Source organism: Theropithecus gelada, chromosome 16 (assembly GCF_003255815.1).
Source record: "Theropithecus gelada isolate Dixy chromosome 16, Tgel_1.0, whole genome shotgun sequence".
In the NCBI taxonomy this organism is placed as follows: Eukaryota; Metazoa; Chordata; class Mammalia; order Primates; family Cercopithecidae; genus Theropithecus; species Theropithecus gelada.
The window spans coordinates 17,331,021-17,351,436 of NC_037684.1; the positions used below are offsets into that span (position 1 = coordinate 17,331,021).

The window sequence follows — 20,416 nt, forward strand, 5'->3', positions numbered from 1 at the left end:
CGCAACCTTCACCTTCCAGGTTCAAGTGATTCTCGTGCCTCAGTCTCCCAAGTAGCTGGGATTACAGGCATGCACCACCATGCCTGGCTAATTTTTGTATTTTTAATAGAGATGGGGTTTCTCCGTGTTGACCGGGCTGGTCTCGAACTCCTGACCTCAAGTAATCCTCCTGCCTTGGCCTCCCAAAGTGCTGGGATTACAGTTGTGAGCCACGGCACCCGGTCTACAATGTTCTGATTATTATATTGGTTTTTCCGTTGGTCCTCTAGAACAATTTGTCTTTTCACCCTGGAATTCTTTATGGACCTTCTCTGTCCCACTCTGTGTCTTTGGGAGGCTGATCCCTATGGACTGCATCACCCAGGGCCCCTGGCCCTCAGGCTGCTAGTTGGGTACAGCCAGTGCCTCCCTCTGGCTGTGGCTGTGTCTTTTCACACAACAGCATCTGATTGGTGCTCCTCTCATCCCACCTTTTACCCCACTCCCTTTCAAGTGTAGGGGTGATAACAGCGGCCCAATGTTGTTAGTCCCTAAGTGCTTTAAAATCCCTTGTCCCTTCATGAAATAAACCCTTCATTAAAATGTCTTCAAAATTCAAGATGAGTGTGGCTTCTGTTTTCCGCTGGAACCCTAACTGATATAAGGAGCCTACATTATTTTTCTAATTGGAAAAATTGTATTAAAACAACACAAAGGGCCACCTCCACCTTCCACCCCCCACCTCCCAAAGGGAAGTACTCTTCAGGGACTGGAGAGGCCCCTCAGCGTCCAGACTTGAGGGTGATTATTTTTGTTTCAGTTTTGAGCCTTCTCATGAAATTAGGCTTCAGGCTACAACACCTATTTCTTAGAAAAACACACTTTCTGCTGGAGAGAAATTCTAGAAAGCAGTCGCGGGCTATTGACAAACTATAATGCTGCAAAGGGATCTGGCCAAAAATGATTCAAGAGAAAAATCTCTGGGGGGAGAAGGTGACCTAGAAAGCAGCTCATCATCTGCAGTGCCAGCTGCGTGTCCAGTTGGGTAGTCACAGACAGAGCTCTGCTTGAGTCTGCATGTGCCCTGAGTGGAGACCTGCCTATGTGGCCACCGGAAACTCACCAGCCCCTGAGGCGTATGGGCTCAGCAACTGCCAGGCTCCCACGGGATAAGTGATGCCATTTGTTCAGTCCAGGGGTGGGGATTGTGGGGATGGTGGTAGCTGGGGGGCAGGGGAAACTTGGCACGTCACCGTGCACTGCTCCACTGTTAAATCTCCACTGGCAGGCTGACTTTTCCCCAGGAGGAAGTGTGGAGAGGAATCTCACAGTTGCATGGCAATAAAGAGCTGCCTGGTGGGCCTCCATCTCCGCCAAGAAGCTTCATGGCTCCAGAGTTCCGGAGGGGTGTGTGACAGGGAAGAGGGAGGAATAAGCTGCTCTACTAAGTTGGTGACATAATCACCTTTGCAGAAACTTTCCAGTGGCAAGTGTGTTGAAGACAGTGAGCTTGGAGGAGCCACCATAGTGTGAGATGAAACTGAAGACAAGGGGTGGGGGTCTGAGAAGAGAGCTGTGAACCACAGTACTTACAAAAGAAAGGGATTTGAGGTGAGGCTCACTGAAAGAAGGGTGTTGGACAAAGTCAGTTAGAAAGTCTCCCCTCAACACTTTGGTCAATGACAGGCTTTATTTTCTTTACACTGCAAAGTGAATTCTTATGTTGGTGAGCTTTGTTTACACCACTAACATCCAAGCTCCATAAACAAGGGAACTGTGTTTAGTCTGTTCATTGTTGCATACTCAGAGCCTTGTGCACTACCTGGTGTATCATGAACACTTAGTATTCGTTGACTGGTAAAGGAACGGATGCCTAAATATTAGTAAATTCCTGCACTGCTTGGCTAGGAACTCCACTATTATGGCAGGAACTGTGCTGATCTTATTTACTGCTGCATCTGTGGTGACTAGAAAAATGCCTGGCACATAGTAGGAACTTCAGCAGTGCTTGTTGAATGATAGGTAAATGAATGAGTGAATGAATGAGTAAATGACATCTTAACTACATGCTCCCTGTGGGGAGAAATCATGTATAATACATCTTCACTGTGCCCACATTACCTAGCTGAAGGTTTTTTGAATAACAAACAAATAATACCTATTCCTGTGTTTTCCTTTTGCTTTTACACAGAATTTTTGCTTTCATAGTTGTTTCTCATCAAGAGTTTAGTTCAGCTCAACAACTAGCCAGGTACTGTGCACTGACAGTTAATAAGGTGTAATTTCTTTTTGCCCTCAAGTTATCCATAGAGACAGGCATGCAAATAAATGTCATGTTGTCTAATGTATTCAGTGAAAATAATGTTCGCAGGCCACTGAAGTGTTACAGAGAATGTAAGTGGCTGGTCCTGTATGGGCGGGAGGTGGGGGCCAGTGAGGGCTTTGTGAAGGCAATGCCTGCACAAAGTTTTGGAGGATGTCTAAGGGTTTATTGGGCAGAGAAAAGGTTTGGAGGAAGGAAAGAACATGTCTAAAGACTGAGTTAATGGTGAAATTTCCACTGGACTCTTTCCTGCAGTGACTTTAGGTGGCAAGAGTTTTAGGTGGATTCCTCAGAGGTATTGTATCCAAATGGCCAAAGACTCAATTCTGTTGGTATCAGAGCCACTCAGGCCACAGGACTGAAGGTTTTGTTTAACTGTGGGCCTTACACTTAGGAGAAAGAGTCACCATACCATATGAAGGCCAATGAAAGGAACAGGGGATATTTTATAGCCTGGAACAAAATGACCTAAGGCAGGAGAAAGAGGAAGGTGATAGCAATTTCAAATATTAGAAGAGCTGCTATTCAGACTTCCTGGGTGCTCTTGGAGGTCAGAGCTAAAATCAGGGGAAAGTTATCAGAGAGCTTTTGCATATGACAGGAGCTGGCACAATGCGAGGCATATAATAGATACACAGTAAATATTAGAGAAAGTTTTCTGAAATATGGTTCCTCTAACTTCTGATGCTAATCCCGATTCCACAATCTGGAGCAAATGGATTGGCAGATGGTCCTGAGATTGAGAAAGCCAGATAGACCCTGAGCCTGATTATAGACCAGACTGTAAATCATCTCAACAGTTGTTTATTTTTGGTTGGTTCTGAAATTTTTCCATACCGTGTGAAGTATTTGGAGAAGATTAGGAGTTTCTGTAGTGTGTTTGCTGTGCCCACGGTGTGTTTATTTTATCTGTGACTCAGCCCACCTGATTTTAAAATGAAGGACACAAGACAGAAAGGTTAGAAACTCCCATTCAACAATGGAAAAGCTGCCCTACTGGGAGGTGCATCCCTTGTGTGTAGAGCTATTCACTCCAAGGCTAGAGACGCCCTCTAAGGGACCTGTTGGGGTAGAGCAGAATATGGGAGATGGGGCTAAATGACTGTCTTGCCATCATGAACAGGACACTTCCTTAGGCTTTAGGTGAGTCAGAGACCAATTCATGCATTTGTTTGTTAATTCAGAGACATTTTATCACCCAGGATTTGCTGGTGGTTACTGTATAGGCCCTTGCGCAACATTGCATGGGTTCAACTCCCTGCTCAGCCCTTACTTACTAAGGGCTTGCACAAATTTCTTAACCTCCTTGTATCTCAGTTTTCTCAACCATGAATTGACGCAATAATGCCTCCTAAAGATACGCTGTGAGAATTAAGTCAATTCATGTACATAAAGTCATAAGAACATGGCTTGGCATGTAGGAACCACTTAGTATATATTATTATTACTCCATAAAATGTAAGCTCCATGGAGAAGGGGATTTTTGTCTGTTTGTTTATGGCTACATCCCCACTGCCTAGAATATAGTCTGACACATAATAGCTGTCACTAAAGTGTTAATGAATAAATACATTAATTAATTGAGTACCCATTGTATATATGGGTACATCCTATGCTAGGAATACAGGGATGAACAAAACATTCTTGCTTACATGAGACTTACAGTCTGGTGGGAGGGATAGATATTAAAAACTTGACCATATGTTCTCAGCCTAGATGAACATTAGCATCACTTAGTAGCTCTTAAAAAATATGTATTCTTGGGCCTTCACCCTGCAAAGACTCAGATTTGATTGGTCTTAGAAGGGGCTCTGGCATGGATCACCAGTAATTCTAACGTTCAGCTTGGTTTGAGAATTCCTGGTCTAAATATTCTGAAGGTTCCACGAAACATTTTCCCCATGAAACATCCAGTGATGGTCAACTTAAATTCGGGACATACTTTATTATATATAATAGATGTGAAAGACTCTAAGAAGTTCTATAATAAAGAAATCTGTTTAAACAAAAATATACTATACAAATAAACAGATGCTTGCAGCTGTAAATATTACCTTGAAGAAAAGGTGAGGGCATAATAGCACTTATGATAGGCCTGGTCTATAGTAAATACTTAGAAAATGATTATCTGGAGACATTTATGTGGCCAACGAACATATGAAAAAAAATCTCAACATGGCTGGGCATTAGAGAAATGCAAATCAAAACCACAATGAGATACCATCTCATGCCAGTTAGAATGGCAATTATTAAAAAGTCAGGAAACAACAGATGCTGGTGAGGATGTGGAGAAATACGAACACTTTTACACTGTTGGTGGGACTGTAAATTAGTTCAACCATTGTGGAAGACAGTGTGGCAATTCCTCAAGGATCTAGAACCAGAAATACTATTTGATCCAGCAATTCCATTACTGGGTATATACCCAAAAGATTATAAATCATTCTACTATAAAGATACATACATATGTATGTTTACTGTAGCACTATTTACAATAGCAAAGACTTGGAACCAACTCAAATGCCCATCAATGATAGACTGGATAAAGAAAATGTGGTACATATACACCATGGAATACTATGCAGCCATAATAAAGAATGAGATCATGTCCTTTGCAGGAACACGGATGAAGCTGGAAACCATCATTCTCAGCAAACTATCACAGGAACAGAAAACCAAACACCACTTGTTCTCACTCATAAGTGGGAGTTGAACAATTAGAACACATGGACACAGGGAGGGGAACATCACACACTGGGGTCTGTCAGGGGGTCGGGGGCAAGGGGAGGGAGAGCAATAGGAAAAATACGTAATGCATGTGGGGCTTAAAACCTAGATGATGGGCTGATAGGTGCAGCAAACCACCATGACACACATATACCTATGTAACAAACCTGCATGTTCTGCACATGTACTCCAGAACTTAAAGTAAAATTTTCTAAAAAAATTAAAAAAAAAAACATTTCTCTGAAGAAATGTCTTTTAAAAGACACCTGAACAATCAGTGGGCAAGTGAGTAGGAGAGGCAGTGTACCCAGCACAGGGACCATCGTGTGCAAAGGTCCTGTTGGGGGGGAACTTATTCAAGAGAAAAAGAAGGCCAATGCTTGTGTAACATAGCAGGTGTGGAAAAGAAATGAAAAAGGCATGGTTTCCACCTTCAAGGAACTCGTATCTCAGGAAAAAACTCACATATTCCAAAAACTTCTTAATACTCCGTGGGTCTATAATTTTCCAAATATTATAGGAAGAAGAAGAAATCAATGTCAAGAATAATCCTTCTCCAACTGACATAAAACCTCAGTTTTATATTTGTCTCTAGCCAACTTACACAATTTTTTGAAATACCAGATATACTTCCACAAGTGTTGACTTAAGCTAATGTTAGTCTGAGGTCATGTTTACTGAGCATACAGCCTGAATAAGAAGGAGAAGTGACTTGGAACTTGAATCAAGAGGCCAAACCAACATACTTGCCTACCTACCCCTTTTCTCTCTAAATCCTTTAAAAGGTAAACAAGGTATTTTAAAATGCATCCATTAGCTAGAAAACAAGAAAGGGAGCTATACACACCCTCTTCCCTCTCCCTCATCTCCTCTTGGCAACCACTAATCTCTTCCCTATTTCTATTATCATTTTAAAAGTGTTCCATGAATGGAATTGTGTAACATGTAGACTTCTGGGATTGACTTTTTTACTTAGTAGAATTCTCAGAAGATTCATCCAGATTGTTGTATGTATAAATAGTTTGGTTTTTTAATTGCTGAGTTGCATTCCATGGTATGGATATACCACAGTTTAACCATTCACCAATTTAAGGACATCTGGATTATTTCCAATTTGGCTACTAGGCATAAAGTTGCTATAAACATTTGTGTACAGGTTTCTCTATAAATGTAAACTTTCATTTTTCTGGGATAAATGCCAAGTGGTAGGATGTATGGTAGTTGCATGTTTAGTTGTTTTTTCTTTTTTTCTCTTTTGTTTGTTTAAGAAATTGCCATTCTTTAAGAAATTGCCAAACAGTTTTCCAGAGGAGTTGTACCATTTTACATTCCCACAATGTATGAACAATCTAGTTTCTCCAACCCCTTGCCAGCATTTGCTACTGTCACTATGTTTAAACTCTTTGTTACTGTGATAGGCATGTAGTGATAGTTCATTGCAGTTTTAATTTGCATTTCCCTAATGGCAACCCTAATGAGTTATTACCATGTAGTGGAACAGGAGTAGAAAATATGCTGAGAGGGAAAATAGGTACTACTCTTGGGGAAATACGTAATACTCTGAAAGGAACTTTTGAAAGGAAATGAGATTATGTTGATTGTAAATAATGTAGAAGAGAAAAAAGGTAATTAGAGATATGAAGAAAATACATGGGAAAGGAAATATAATCATAGTACACTGCTTGACTTTGCAACATAAAAAATGTGTACACTCATAATGTATAAACATAGTTGACAATTAAAATAGAAATATAGCTATATTGAGAGAATAAGGGAGTGCAGAGGAGTGCAATATTATGAGAGTTAAGGGCTTTTCTTTTGTAGCTATAATTGCATAGGTATTGACAAATCAAGAAACAGCTGACTGGGTGCAGTGACTCATTCCTGTAATCCCAGCACTTTGGGAGGCCAAGGTGAGTGGATCACTAGAGGTCAGAAGTTCAAGACCAGCCTGGCCAACATGGTGAAACCTCGTCTCATTAGCCGGGTGGTGGTAGCATGCACCTATAGTCTCAGCTACTCGGGAGTCTGAGGCACAAGAATCACTTGAACCCAGGAGGTAGAGGGCGCAGTGATGCAGTGAGCCAGGATCACGCCACTGTACTCCAGCCTGGGTGGCAGAATGAGACTCCGTCTAAAAAAAAAAAAAAAAAAAAAGCCATAGAAGCTTATTAATTAGAGGTAACTGATAGAACTAAAAAAAGTTAAAAGTGGCTGACTCTGAGAAGAGAGTAGGAAGAATGAAGTAAACCACTGCCTACTTTTCATTATAAGCTTTTCAGCACAAATTTAAAAAAAAAACCCTATATCACCTGGGACAAAACTATTAAATGTGTATATGAAAAAAGACAGACTCTTAGATTGAGCATATAGATTAACTATACACCCTTTACAAGACACAATGCATTGCAAATGTCCTAGAAAGGAGAACAACAGGGAGAGAAAAGACAGCAGGCAATGGAAACATAGACGAAGCAATGTGAACTATAACTGAAATAGAAATCAAGTCAAACTGCATGAAGCAAGACAAATCAAGCAGCTTTTTCAGAGATCAAAGACCAAAGGGACAAATACTTTAAGGAAAAATCAGGGTTCTTAAACAATACACATACATATTCATACTTTATAACCTAAAGAGTTTACACACTCTTTACAAATATCACATATGGCACATATACAACTGATTCAGTAGTTAGCCACAAGTAAGAATGTTAAATTCCCGAAAGGACTGTAGTCCATATTTTTGGATTTTTAAAATATGTGCATAATAAAATTAGACATTAACAATAAAAATACACCAAATAAAATCGGGCCACTTGGAAATTTAAAGTGATTCCTTGAAAAACTCTTGGATTAACATGGAAGTGAAACAAATTACAATTGTTTACAAATAAATGATACTTACAATACTACATTTTAAACGTTTTGGATATGGACAAAACAGTACTCAGGGGAACATTTGTAGCCTTAAACCCATGGATTAGAAAACAAGAAAAATAAAGGAACAAGTAAATTAAGTTTCAAATAAAAGAAAACAAAACTAGTAAGGAAATAATAAAGTAAGCCCATAGAAAGTAGCAGGAATTGGTAACATTAAAACCCAAAATTAATACAATAGAAAATAAGCAAAACATAGGTTTTATGAATCAAAAAGCTCTTCAAACAAACCAACAAAACAGTCAAATGTTCAATAATTCTAAAAGAAAAGGCACAAAAGCACAAGCTTTTGAAATATTAAAGGGACTATAATCACAGTGATTTAAACATTATGTTCAACAACACTGTATCAATAATCGTAATCCAGATGAAAATGATGATTTCTAGGAAAAATATAGTAAAATCACGATATAATTTAACATATCTTTTTTACACAAAATAAAACAAAAACACTTTTACTAAGCTGGTAAGAAAATAAGACCTCTTTAATTTGATAAAGGGTATCCACCAGAAACCTACAGTAGAAGTCATACTTAATGGTAAAATATCATATGAATTTTGCTAAAAGCAGATAAGAGAGACAGACACCAACTCTCACAGCTACTATTCACAATATAGTGGGAACTGAATTCACATTGATTCTTGTCAAAGAACTGAGATCAGAAAAAGAAAAAAAAATTAGAAAGAGACAAATGCATCCTTCTTAAAGACAATATGCAAAAAAAAAAAAAACTCATGAGATGCAAGATAATCTACTGATAAAAAGCTATTAGTAAGAGATTTTAGTAGAGCAGACAATTAATGTTTTTTTAATTAGCAATACTCTTCTATTGTCCCACAACTAAATGTCCTGAAAAGAGAGTTCATTCACAGCAGCCACAAAAACTGTAAAATATAGCTAGCATGAAACTCAATATGAAATATAGAATATCTATATAAAGAAAATAATTAGACTGTTCTGAATATATACAATTCAACCTGATTAGGAAGACAGCTCATGGATGAGATTCTCCCCAAATTAATTTAGAAATATGATGTAAATCCAACAAATAAGATTTTTTAAAGTGAACTTGAAAGGCCAATTCTAAAATTCATTTGTAAGAGACAATGTGTGTGAATAATAAAGACATTTTGCAAAAGATTGTAATGGTGAGGAACTTGCCTTACCAGATGTTAAAATATACTGTAAAATTACGGTATATGTGATAGTAACACTGGTATAGACAGATCAATGGGACAGTGTGTGAATCCACAAACAGTCCCTTCTGCTTCTAGTTAACAATACTAGAAAAATATTCTCCAGATAAAAGAGAGACACATATAAGGATTGTAACATTATATAACAGAAAAAATTAAAATAACCAATATCCATCAATAGGAGAATGATTATACCTTTCTGTGGAATAGGAATATTATACAACTGTAAGAGAAGTCAAACACATTTACATAGATGTGTAATTTATACTGTTGAACTGTAAAAATATCACTGAGTGGAAAAAACTCCAGTTGTAGGATTAGAAAAACAATATAATATTTGTATTAGAGCACACAAACAAAACTATAAATCTTTGTACATATCCATGTGCATATATGTATCAAAAAAGAATTTGTAAGGACATACATCAAACTCACTACAGACTTTGAGGTATGAATATGATTGGAAGAAGGGCGAAGGACTTTGACCTTTTTTTTTTTCTCTTGAGATGGAGTCTCGCTCTGTTGCCCAGGCTGGAGTGCAGTGGCACGATCTCGGCTCACTGCAAGTTCCACCTCCCAGGTTCACACCATTCTCCTGTCTAAGCCTCCCAAGTAGCTGGGATTACAGGCGCCCACCACCACACCCGGCTAATTTTTTGCATTTTTTAGTAGAGACGGGGTTTCACCGTGTTAGCCAGGATGGTCTCCATCTCCTGACCTCGTGATCCGCCCAACTCGGGCTTCCAAAGTGCTGGTATTACAGGTGTGAGCCACTGCGCCCGGCCTGACTTTTATATGTATATATATTCCTATACAATATTGTTTGAGGGTTAACATTTTGTTAAATGATGAAAATGCAGAAAAGCTGTTCTTGACAATATACATTATTGGAGAAAGGTTTTGAGGTGGTTTACAAGACGGTTGGAGAATAAATTGGCCAGATCCTGACAACTCAGCAACTAGTGAATGAAAGTAGGATGAGTAAGGATGTAGAAGCCTTAGCAGCTTAGAAGAAGTGACTCTTGAGCAGTATTGCCTTTCATTTTTCATCCTCTCATCCCCACCAGACTTGTTATTTTTCTCCATCATACATTTAGTCACTAACCCCACTTTCATGTTTTCACCCCAACACAAAAATTGTTAATCCACTAAGTTTCATGTCCTCTAGACAACATTTCCTGCTCCTCCTCATTGCTCTCATCTGCAAACCTTTGGCCTCCTCCTCACCTCTCTTTCCCCAAAGAGGCTAAAGAAAGTTATAAATACTTTTGCTTTGTGGAATTGTATCACTTCAGTCTAGTAATGAAGGTAGCTACCTCATACCTATGATCAGACTAGTCCTTCAATAATTAAACATAGAAATAATTATATTCTTTAATGGAATGCATTTTTCTTGATAGGTAACTATCCACTCAACTACAAGGTGTAGGAGGAAAAAACAGAAAGGGTAAAAAGAATACATAACACAGCAATGGGCACCCACGCTCTGTAAGGTCAGGGTTTTCTCCAGTCTTGTAGAAAAGATGGTCCAAGTCATCAGGTTATGATCAAGTTCTCATTATTATTATTATAAATGATCGACCCTGAGGGTTTTAATGTCCCAATGGTAGACTCTCCTTCGTAGAAGCTGAAATGCCCTCATACACCTCCCTGGAATTTTTTGGCTGCTTCTCCTGAGAAGGAAACTGAAGGTGGTAGTTGGCAGAGATATGGGCCTGGTCCCTGCAGAAGCAGATACACTATGAGCTCCTGAAGGGCCCTGGCAGTTTCTGCAAGGAGAGATGCTTTTTACTTTAAAAAAACGTCATCAAATGACGAGCAGTTAAACAATTTGCTATTACAAGTCTTTGTAGGAAGGAACTAGGGTGGTGGTTTCTAATCTGTTAGGGAATGAGGTAGGAAAAGACGCGGGCAAGGGTACCACCCAGAACCCGGGTACTGCACACAGGCAATGCAGCAACTACTGCAGCATGTTGTAATTAGCAAACCCCAAGGTATAGCCACTTCCAGGCCCGATTAAGAAAAAAAGAGAAAAACTAGAAAATGTTACATCTTGTGGATGGAAAAGAGGTATTGTACTGCACCTCTTTCAGGATGCCTTCCTAACCATCCCCCGACCCTGCAAGGAGCAGTAAAATCACTTTTGCAAATATTTTCTGCCTCAGGCCTGCAAAGAAATGACATAATCTGCAAATGAGAGGTTCAGGCAGGTGACCCAAGGCAGTGAGGAGAAAATGTGGAACAAAGTTCTGGCAATTGTCCAAAGCATCAAAGCATCTGAAATAACTATAGGTTTTCCTCTGTCAGCCATAAAAATGGGTGAGATGAGACCAAAAGATGCAAACCTCCTTTGAATCCAAGGAGAAAACACCTAGAAACAGACAGTAGCTCTCCTAGCCCTGTTTTACTGCATTCAGGGGGAAATTCAGAAAAAATCACGTGGGTCTCACTGAAAACTGTTTCCTAGATTTGATGTGGAAATTGATGCCTTTAATCTCCAAGCTGTGATGGCAGTTGGCCTGGTGCATGTCCCCATGGTGTGAAGAAAACTTCAAAAGAGATGCTCTTAAAAAGATGTCTACATATCAGCGAACTCTTATAAAACAATATGTTGACGCATTGAGTGTAAACAAATGAGAAACAGAAGGATTTAGATTTCCTTTCAAATATACCCTAGCTTAAGCATGAAGGAGGAAAACATTGAGTTGTCAAAATAGGCTTGAGGTTTTGCTGAACCCAGAAATTCTGGAGAATAGTCTGAGATGTTTTTGCCAAACCCTGAATACCGCAGGGGCAAACTTTCCCTCTAACCAATTAGATAATTGTCATTTCATTCTGTAGATTTCCCAATTGTTTCTTCTTTTTCTTTTCTTTCTTTTTTTGCAAATAAAATGATTATCCTGTCTCAGGGTAATTTTGCTAATATTTTCATAGTTAAATAATGATTTCAACCCCTGAATTAAAAACTGCACTGCTGTCCCTGTGGATACAGTAGTCTACCAGCTGTTCTAAATAACCCTTGAGAGTGGTCGGGTTAAGGACTCAATTTATGACCTTATAAATTAACACAAGGAAACCTACTCCATAATGCAACAGACAATTCTATTTATAATGCTTAATTAATCCCCTCCAGTCTCTAACAGAACCCACTTGTGACCTTTCATTTCAACCTCACCCAAATGCAAGTCTCCTGAGATGAGAAGTGTTAATATGTGAATGCGGATAGAATTTGCCAGCATTATGGGTAAGTATTAAATTGCTGACAGTCTGGACACACTGGTTCCTGACAGCTCACTCATCAAAGTAAGAAGGAAATGTCAAGGTGGGCAGCACTGATGAAACTCTTCATCAAAATCCTGAGCTGGAGAGAGGTAGAAAGAAAAGAAAATACCCATATCTAACATTGTCTACAAACACTTGCTCTGGATTTCAGTCTTGGCAGAACAGACAACCAAGAGAAGGTATCAGAGCTGTTTCAAAGGATGGCTGTGGGGGGCCATCCTGGGTGGTTTCATTTATCTGCTGTCCTTATTACCCTAAGGCTGGTTTCTCTTAGACTGATACAGAAAATCCAGGGATAATCAATTCAATGCTGCCTTATCTAAAGTATTACAAACACAGTGGCGTTATCTGGAAAATTCTAAGTACCCAAGAAAGCTACAGGGTGTGGGCAGAGTAAAGTTTGCAGAGACATATGAAGTTCCCCCGAGGGACAGTCCTGAGAAGGAGAAAGGAAGGCATGTGCACTACTTGGACATGTTTGTGGGCAGAGAGAGCCATAGTGACCTGAATGCAAAGAAAGTCCACACTGTAGCCTGGAACCCTGGAATATGTGTGGAGAGTTTTATCAGCTTTTAGGGCCGTTCAGTGTAATTCCATACATCCTTGTGAATCCAGAAAATAGCTTTCCTTTTTTGTTGCTCGTATTCAAGAGTCAGCATAACGGGATGATTCTGGCTCTGTTGTAAGCATTTAGGCAGATTCCTTAACTTCTCATTGCCTCTGTTTTTCCATCTGCAAAGTTGGAATCATAACAATACTTGTCTCATGAGATCATTGTGAGGATTAAATAGAGTTAAAACTTTAAACGGCTCTAAATGGTGCCTGGTGCATAGTAGGTGCTATGTAAGCACTAGATGTTATCATCACAATACTTCTGCAGTACCTTTTTCCTCTGGGCTTTCCTTTTCTTTTCCCAGTGCTGCCATCGTAGCCAGGTCAGGCTGTTATGACTTCCTCTTGAATAGGTTCATAATTCATTCCTTATTCTAAATCTGTATTTCTCTCAATAAATCATACACAGTATTACCACTCCAATCTTTCAAAAGTCTACCTCTGATCCTGTCCCTACCTTATTCAATGGTTCTGCAGAATTCATCACATAAAGTCTAAACTCCTGAGCCTTAATTCCAAGCCTCATTCCATCCTTATCTGTTGATCCTAGTTTCCTTCTTTAATCTTAACATGTTACTGCACCTTCTCATGACCCTACGCTCATTTGGAGCCATGCTATTTTCTATTTCCTCTACTTGTTGCCTTAGTTTGCTCTACCTGTTCTGGTATGTTCTTGTTTTTATACTTGTGTTCATTGTCCTTTCCATTTGGAATTTACTTTCCCCCTAGTATCTTCCAGTCCAAAGCCTATTTATCCGTCATAGCCAGGCCTGAATGCCACCTCCACCCCAGGGGACCCTTACTGATCCCACCATTTTATCTTCCATTTGTTCTTTCCTGACCTCCAATGTCCTTTATCTGCATTTCTGAAAAACCTCAACCCTGTTACCTGGCTTTAGTTCTTTTTTTTTTTTTTTTTTTTTTTTTACCCCTATTTAGTATGTTCCATATCACAGCCCCTCAGATCCTTGGATCAAGTCTGATTCTTCAGTATTTCCTACTCAGACCTGTCCCCAGCCCTACGCTGTGCATAGAGCAGGACCTCTGCAGACATGAATGAAACAGTAATTGAGGGGCTTGAAATGACAGCCTGGTCTTGTGGTTCTTCCTTTCTGTGACATTCTTAGTCACTTGATTGTTCCTTTACATGAGCGCCTATGGAAATATTTCAACTCCAAAAGTCAATGGGATAAACACATTCCTATCAGCAGGAAAAACACACACAAAAAATGCACAATTGATTCTCAAATAGCAGATGCTTTTTTAAGAAGGAGTGATGAAAAAAATGCCTTGGGTCCAGTACCTTTATACCTGGTAACTACAGCTGCATTGACGCTAAGAGGTTCTTGGAAGCTGATAGTGAGTGATGTGCTGCTGGTTACCATGAGACAGACATTGGTTGGCATCTCAGGGGCTCCTGGGACAGAAGGAAAAACACAAGGATCTTAACACAGCAAATCCTTTTCAAACAACGTTCCTCCCTCTTCAAAGGATACCCTGAAATACACACTATGGAAATATTTGTTTGTAGAGCCTAATAGCTTTTGCTTTTGAACATTTTCATTAGATGTCTCAATGGCTTTTATTTGTTGCCATTGGGGTCTTATTTGAGCAATAGAACATTTTCTGAAAAGGTAAATAATACCAGTTAAGCCTTCCTAAAGCATCCTGCAAACATGATAGGAGATTGGGCTGGATCAGTGAAGAGAAGGGCAGGAAGGGATAGCAGGATCCTACATTGTCTGTGGACACCCTTATGTTTTATAAAGTACATCGTTTCACTGGAGGCTTTTTGCAGCCCTGCTAGGTAGGAAGGGCAAGTAACAGCACCCTCACTTTTGGTGTGAGGCAACTGCAGCCCCAAGTGGCCAAATTCCTTGTTCAAGAACACAGTGAAGACAAACAGCCAGGATGACAGCCCCTGGCTTCAGATGCCTACCTCTGGGCTCTTTCCAGTATTGATAGAATTCTAACTCACCTTGCTCTCAGGCTTTCTCCTATTACAAATGAGCAGTATTTTCTGAGAAAAAAATTTATGGGTGGATGTCATGTCCACTAACCTCAGGTTTTAAAGGACTCCTGATGGCTTTTGGTATTGCTTAACACGTAGAAGGTGTTTTATAATTTAGAAAATTACAAAAATTGACATCAAGTCTGAAAATATGTCTGTTTCTAGTATTACGCTGTCCTACATGAGGAACAATAGCAAATGCATTTATTAAAGCAAGTGCTGAATCTCTTTAAACAAACCCATGCACCCTCCAGCCTTGCTGGAGAGTGTTGATGCTGAAATCAAACTTTCATTAATGTAGCTAAGTTATTTGCTCCAAGAGAAAGGATTAGGCCTAGATTTGGTACTTAGTGTACAGTAGTACTTAAGAAAACATCATCACTGTCTTTGGTCTTTGTCTACATCACAACTAAGGTTCCTACAGCAGAGGCAGAGAATTTTCAAACTAATGAAATTTCCCTTATATTTAAAATTTCAAGCCTAATTTTTTGTTGTTGCTGTTTAGATAAGATCTCCTTCTAGAATGAGAGTTTAACATTTCACAAGTGTTTGAATTTTATATTTTGCTTTTATATCAGGAGCTACACTCAGCATTACTTTTCAGTGCTAATGAGTATTATCCAAAAAGAAGGCTTTTCTTAAACTAACAAAAAGAATTGGTAAAGAGAATGGAAGTGCAGACAAAAGCATAATTCTTGAGTTGACTGACTGTTCTTTTCGGTTGCCTGTGTTAACTGAAGTTCACTTTATAGCTCTATATAAAAAATGCAGTGGAGAGTTGAAAACAACTTAAACTTGAGCTTGAAGCAGAAACTGGACAAACAGGCAAACAAATATTTTTCCACCTCCTTATCCCAAAATATAGCCACCTAGGGCATCAGACCATCCAGGTCATTAGGCGTTAGGGCATAGCGGGTGGAAAGTGCTAGATGAGTGTGACATGGTGGAGAGAGGCCAGAGGCATGAAGCCTCATGGCTGTGGTCAGAGCACCCAACAGGAGCCAGAAACTCAAGCAAGACAAAAGACCCTTTGACAGCCTCTCAGAGCCCTTGCTCCACACAGGCTGACAACGGCCATCCATGACCCTGTAGAGCTGGGGGGAAAAAAAAAAAAGTCATTAAAAGAAGGCCTGGCTGTCTCAAACTGAAGCTCAGTCTAGTGAAACGTAGACGTTTTCTGCTTATACTCACTGGCATGCTCAAAGCCTGTTTTCATGCGTCTGTAGAGCCGATACCTCCACTCCCAAGCTTTCAGCTGTTTCTCTTTCTCTGTGTTGTCCAGAGTGAATCCTTCATTCTCCACCTGGGCAGACAGTTCACTCACCCTCTCCTGGGCTTCCTGGACCAGTGTGTTGAGGTGCATTGCTCGGCTTTCCAGGCTGACAACTAAAGGGAAAGAAATGGGATTACTTCTTTCTTTCTGGGGAAATGCTTCCTTCATTGGAAGGATACATCCCAGAGTCTACTATGATTTGAAAAAAAAAAAAAAAGCCTGGGAAAAGTGGGATCTGTGTTTGTTATCAAGTACCTTACTATGATAAGGTCTAATTAGTGACACTTGCGATCAGATTAAGTGGTAAATTCATCACATTAATATATTCCCATTGCTCTCTGGCCCTCCTATAACACGCACTTCAATTATCTGCTTAACTCAGCTAATTAGAATTCCACCATCAAGTACCCAAAAGGACCACTTCTCATCCAGAGAGTACACATTTGTTGCCATGACCTCCGGAAGGACAAACACGAAGGGGCAAAACTCCGTACGGCCAGGAAGACCCTAGGAAAAGTCATCCATGAGGCAAGTTGCATTCTGATGAAGTTCTGTTTTGTTTTTGGTAGAACCTGATTCAGATTTTCTGCCTTTAACACATTCTTCCCAGCTTATAGACATTTTTGTATGCGTATCTTAGAGGCATAGTTTTATTATTGTTAATCAATGTATTTATTGCTTACAAAGAGTTCCACTACTGCTGCCACAGCTGAGCTAGTGAGTTCTGATGACTGGCTGACTTGAATGTGATCAGAAATTGATCTTTGATTGTGGTATAATGGTAGGAATGATCTCCAGAGATACCAACGCTCAAAAGGATAAGTTCTATAAAGCCCCTCTTGCTGAGAGAGGTTGGAGAGCATGCTATTTCTATTTTACCCAATATGTGATAGTCTTCTTTGGTTTACATCAGATTGTTTAGCCATCCTGCCCTTGTGTTCATGTCAATGAATGGCAAGGAACATTTCCCTTTCTTGTGGTGAGCAGTGAGGCTGCCTCTTATGATCTCCTCATGGCTGTTATGCATATGAGGGCCTGCCATGATGGTCACTTGGTCACTTCAGAGCCCCTTCTGGTTAAGTGACAAAAGATGACCTCAGCATGGGAATATGGTAGGGGATCACAGAATAACCAAGTAAACCAGAATAAAGTCCTGTAGATCTGTTGCTGAAATGTGTTTGACACTCCCTATGACCAAAACAATATTTCTCTCTGGTGGGTGGGAAAGAAATATAACTATTTCATTCTTCTAATTAAGGGGGAATATATTGTGAAGATAACTCAAGTGAAAATTTGTTAGGTGTATTTTGAAATGGAAATTAGGTGGTTATATATTCATATTCTCTGTGTTCATAGGCATGTTTGCATTAATTACAGGAAATGAATACTAATTTATTATTGCCTCTGTGCACCATCAGTCTAAATTTATTTACAGATGAGGTCAATGAAAAATGAGTTGAGTCTTTTTTCTTTTTCTTTCTTTCTTCTTTTTTTTTAAAGTTGCTGTTTAGAACACTCAGGACTGTGTTTCGCTGCAGATTTGTCATGGTTAATGAATGTTGCTGTAGCAGTCAATCATGTACTCTAAATACTGTCACACTTTTTTTTAAAAGCCTCAGTCATGAGCCATGACAGAAAAATAAACAAATAAATATAAAGCTAAAAAACTCTTTCACTGAGCAGCTACACTATGCAGAATCCCTGGGGAAGGCTAAAGGAGGCCAGAATAAATGATAATATAAGTGCTGTGGACGTAGGGAAGCAATGATGGGGTATGAATGCAGAGGTTCTGGAGAAAAAAAATACACACACACACACGCGGGCGCACACTCCAGTGGAAAAATTGGCAATATTAGTAGCCTCAAGGTGCAATTTCCTGGAGCAGTGAGATTGACAAGTCAGTACTAAATGCTGTTAATTTAACTAACTTCAGATTAATGGTAGAGTCTGCTATGACTGAAGCCCTCAAACACAGTCTCATTATAGCCTTGCTGGGAAGGTCCTAAATATAGGCATTGACAGTTTAAAACAAATTCGTATACATTTGTGTATTTTTAGACATAGGTTAGGCGTCAGAGTTTGTGTCACAGTTTTCAGGTTGATTAATTGACCCAGTAACTGCACTCTCTACCCACTCCCCCCTCCTTCTTCCACTCCAAATTATAGAGAAAATGGGGGAATTGTCCTTGTTAAGTTATCCAGTGAGCTTTTTATTGTATGCCTGATGTTTGAATTGCATGCATGCGTCAACACTTGCGTGATAGACACATGATTTATAAAAATAAATTTTTCTAATACTATGAAATCTCCCCTATTAATTTTTATATCCACAACAGTTATTACTGGTGTGAATTCCAGGTGGCATTTCAGATGGACAGCTTCTCTTGAGCTATGCTTGGCTCCTTCTGACAATTTTTCTGCTTTCCCTAGAGCCACACATATTGTTTCTGCATTTTCCCTTTCCTTCTAGGCTTTAGATGCAATTTGCGTTATAATGGTAAAGGAATTCCACCTCTTCAAGATAATGCATTTTGCCTCTTCAGAAACTTAAAGACAGAATTTTATAGCTGGGTGAGCCCTGCAAGATTATTTAGATCCCAGTGCACCTCAAACTGGGATATCTAAACTCTAATGTAATATGGTAGTGATGGTGGGTGAAGTAGGGGGAGAAATGATCATCTCTAAAAACACAATAGGAAAGAATGTGTCTTCTTGGAGCATCTAATTTTACGTGCAGATTTTGATTAAGCATATTATTTAGAAATTAAATAGGTCTATTATGGAGAAGAATGGAAAGTGTTTTCAAAAATTGAAGATTTTGAAAAAAGGGAAACTTGGTAAAACTCTATCCCTTTTTTCCAGGTTAAGTCCACAGGTGCCCTTGAGACTATCATTTGCATCTGTTGTGAAAAGTAATTGCATGCACAAGTCAGAGAAGGACTGACTGAGCCACTGGTTTCCAACCATTTCAGCAAGCAAACCTTTATTTATTTTTTCCAGTGGATTTTTTTAATAGCCTAATAAAACACCCTCTTTTGAAAGTTTTTTTTTGTCTACCAAACCAGCTGACTTATAAAGTGATCAGGTTTCTCCCTATTATTAATGACGTATATAACCATCAATAGAAGCAGCATCTGTTCAGAATGAGATAATCAACCTAACAAACTGGGTTAATAAATTTTAAGTAGAAGCAAGTAAATATGATAATTATATTAGACTGTGTAGTTTATCTTGAGTAATGGTGTGATAGTTAGGCTTTTTGGAAGCTTGAAAATTGTTCTGGGAATCCCATTTCTATTTTTGCCACCCTGGAATGGGGGCATTTTCTTTTCTTTTCTTTTTTTTACAATTGAGAAATCATATTAAATAAATCATTATCAATTTTTTTAATAATGTTTCAAGCCCATTCTTTGTTGATAGCCTCCACATTTACATGGTTAAGTCATTGTTGCTGTGTTTCTTACCTATGACATTATTTTTATCTCCTTTCATTTGTGGATCTTAAGATGTTGCAGAAGGTTCATTCCTGTACCCCAATACAGATTCACTTCCTTTAGCTTCCTTTTCTAGCACCAATATGCTTTAAAAAAAATGCACAAACAACAAGCAGTGACAGTGGCCAATTCCTCCAATGTCCAGATTAATAACTGTAGCATGCTAAAGAAAGGTGTGTGTAAATAGCTGGAGATGGTGTATGGTCCAGAGTCCAGCATAAAATGTATTTCCTTTCTGAGCATTCCCTCCATTCCCCTAACCCAAATACATGCATTAGAATGCAGCAAAACCCTTTGGAAACTTCTGTTAGCTAACTGCAAACTCATCTGTTGCCACAAGTGCAAAGGGGTAGGATGTGAACCAGTATATCACAAAGCTCTTTAGCCACTTTCGTTGGCGACAGAACACAAAAGGAAAAAATTCCTAAGTATACACATCAATCTGTCTCTACTTTTTATAAAACTGGAATAAAATGGAAAAGTGCCATTTTTACTAATCCTAATTGAATTTTAAATGTCCTTTTGACACAAAAAGGTATATACATGACACAGCTACATAACCTGTTTTCAACTGGACGACA

General features: G+C 39.2%; 1 protein-coding gene across 1 annotated transcript in view; it reads right to left on the minus strand.

The window, feature by feature from the left end:
• ANKFN1 (ankyrin repeat and fibronectin type III domain containing 1) overlaps nt 1–20,416 on the minus strand; it is a 318,382-nt gene that overhangs the window by 85,286 nt on the left and 212,680 nt on the right. The window contains exons 6-7 of the mRNA XM_025362682.1: nt 16,260–16,454; nt 14,361–14,474 (exon numbers count right to left, since the gene is read on the minus strand). Coding sequence (XP_025218467.1) covers nt 14,361–14,474; nt 16,260–16,454 — 309 coding nt within the window. The remainder of the gene's footprint in view (nt 1–14,360; nt 14,475–16,259; nt 16,455–20,416) is intronic.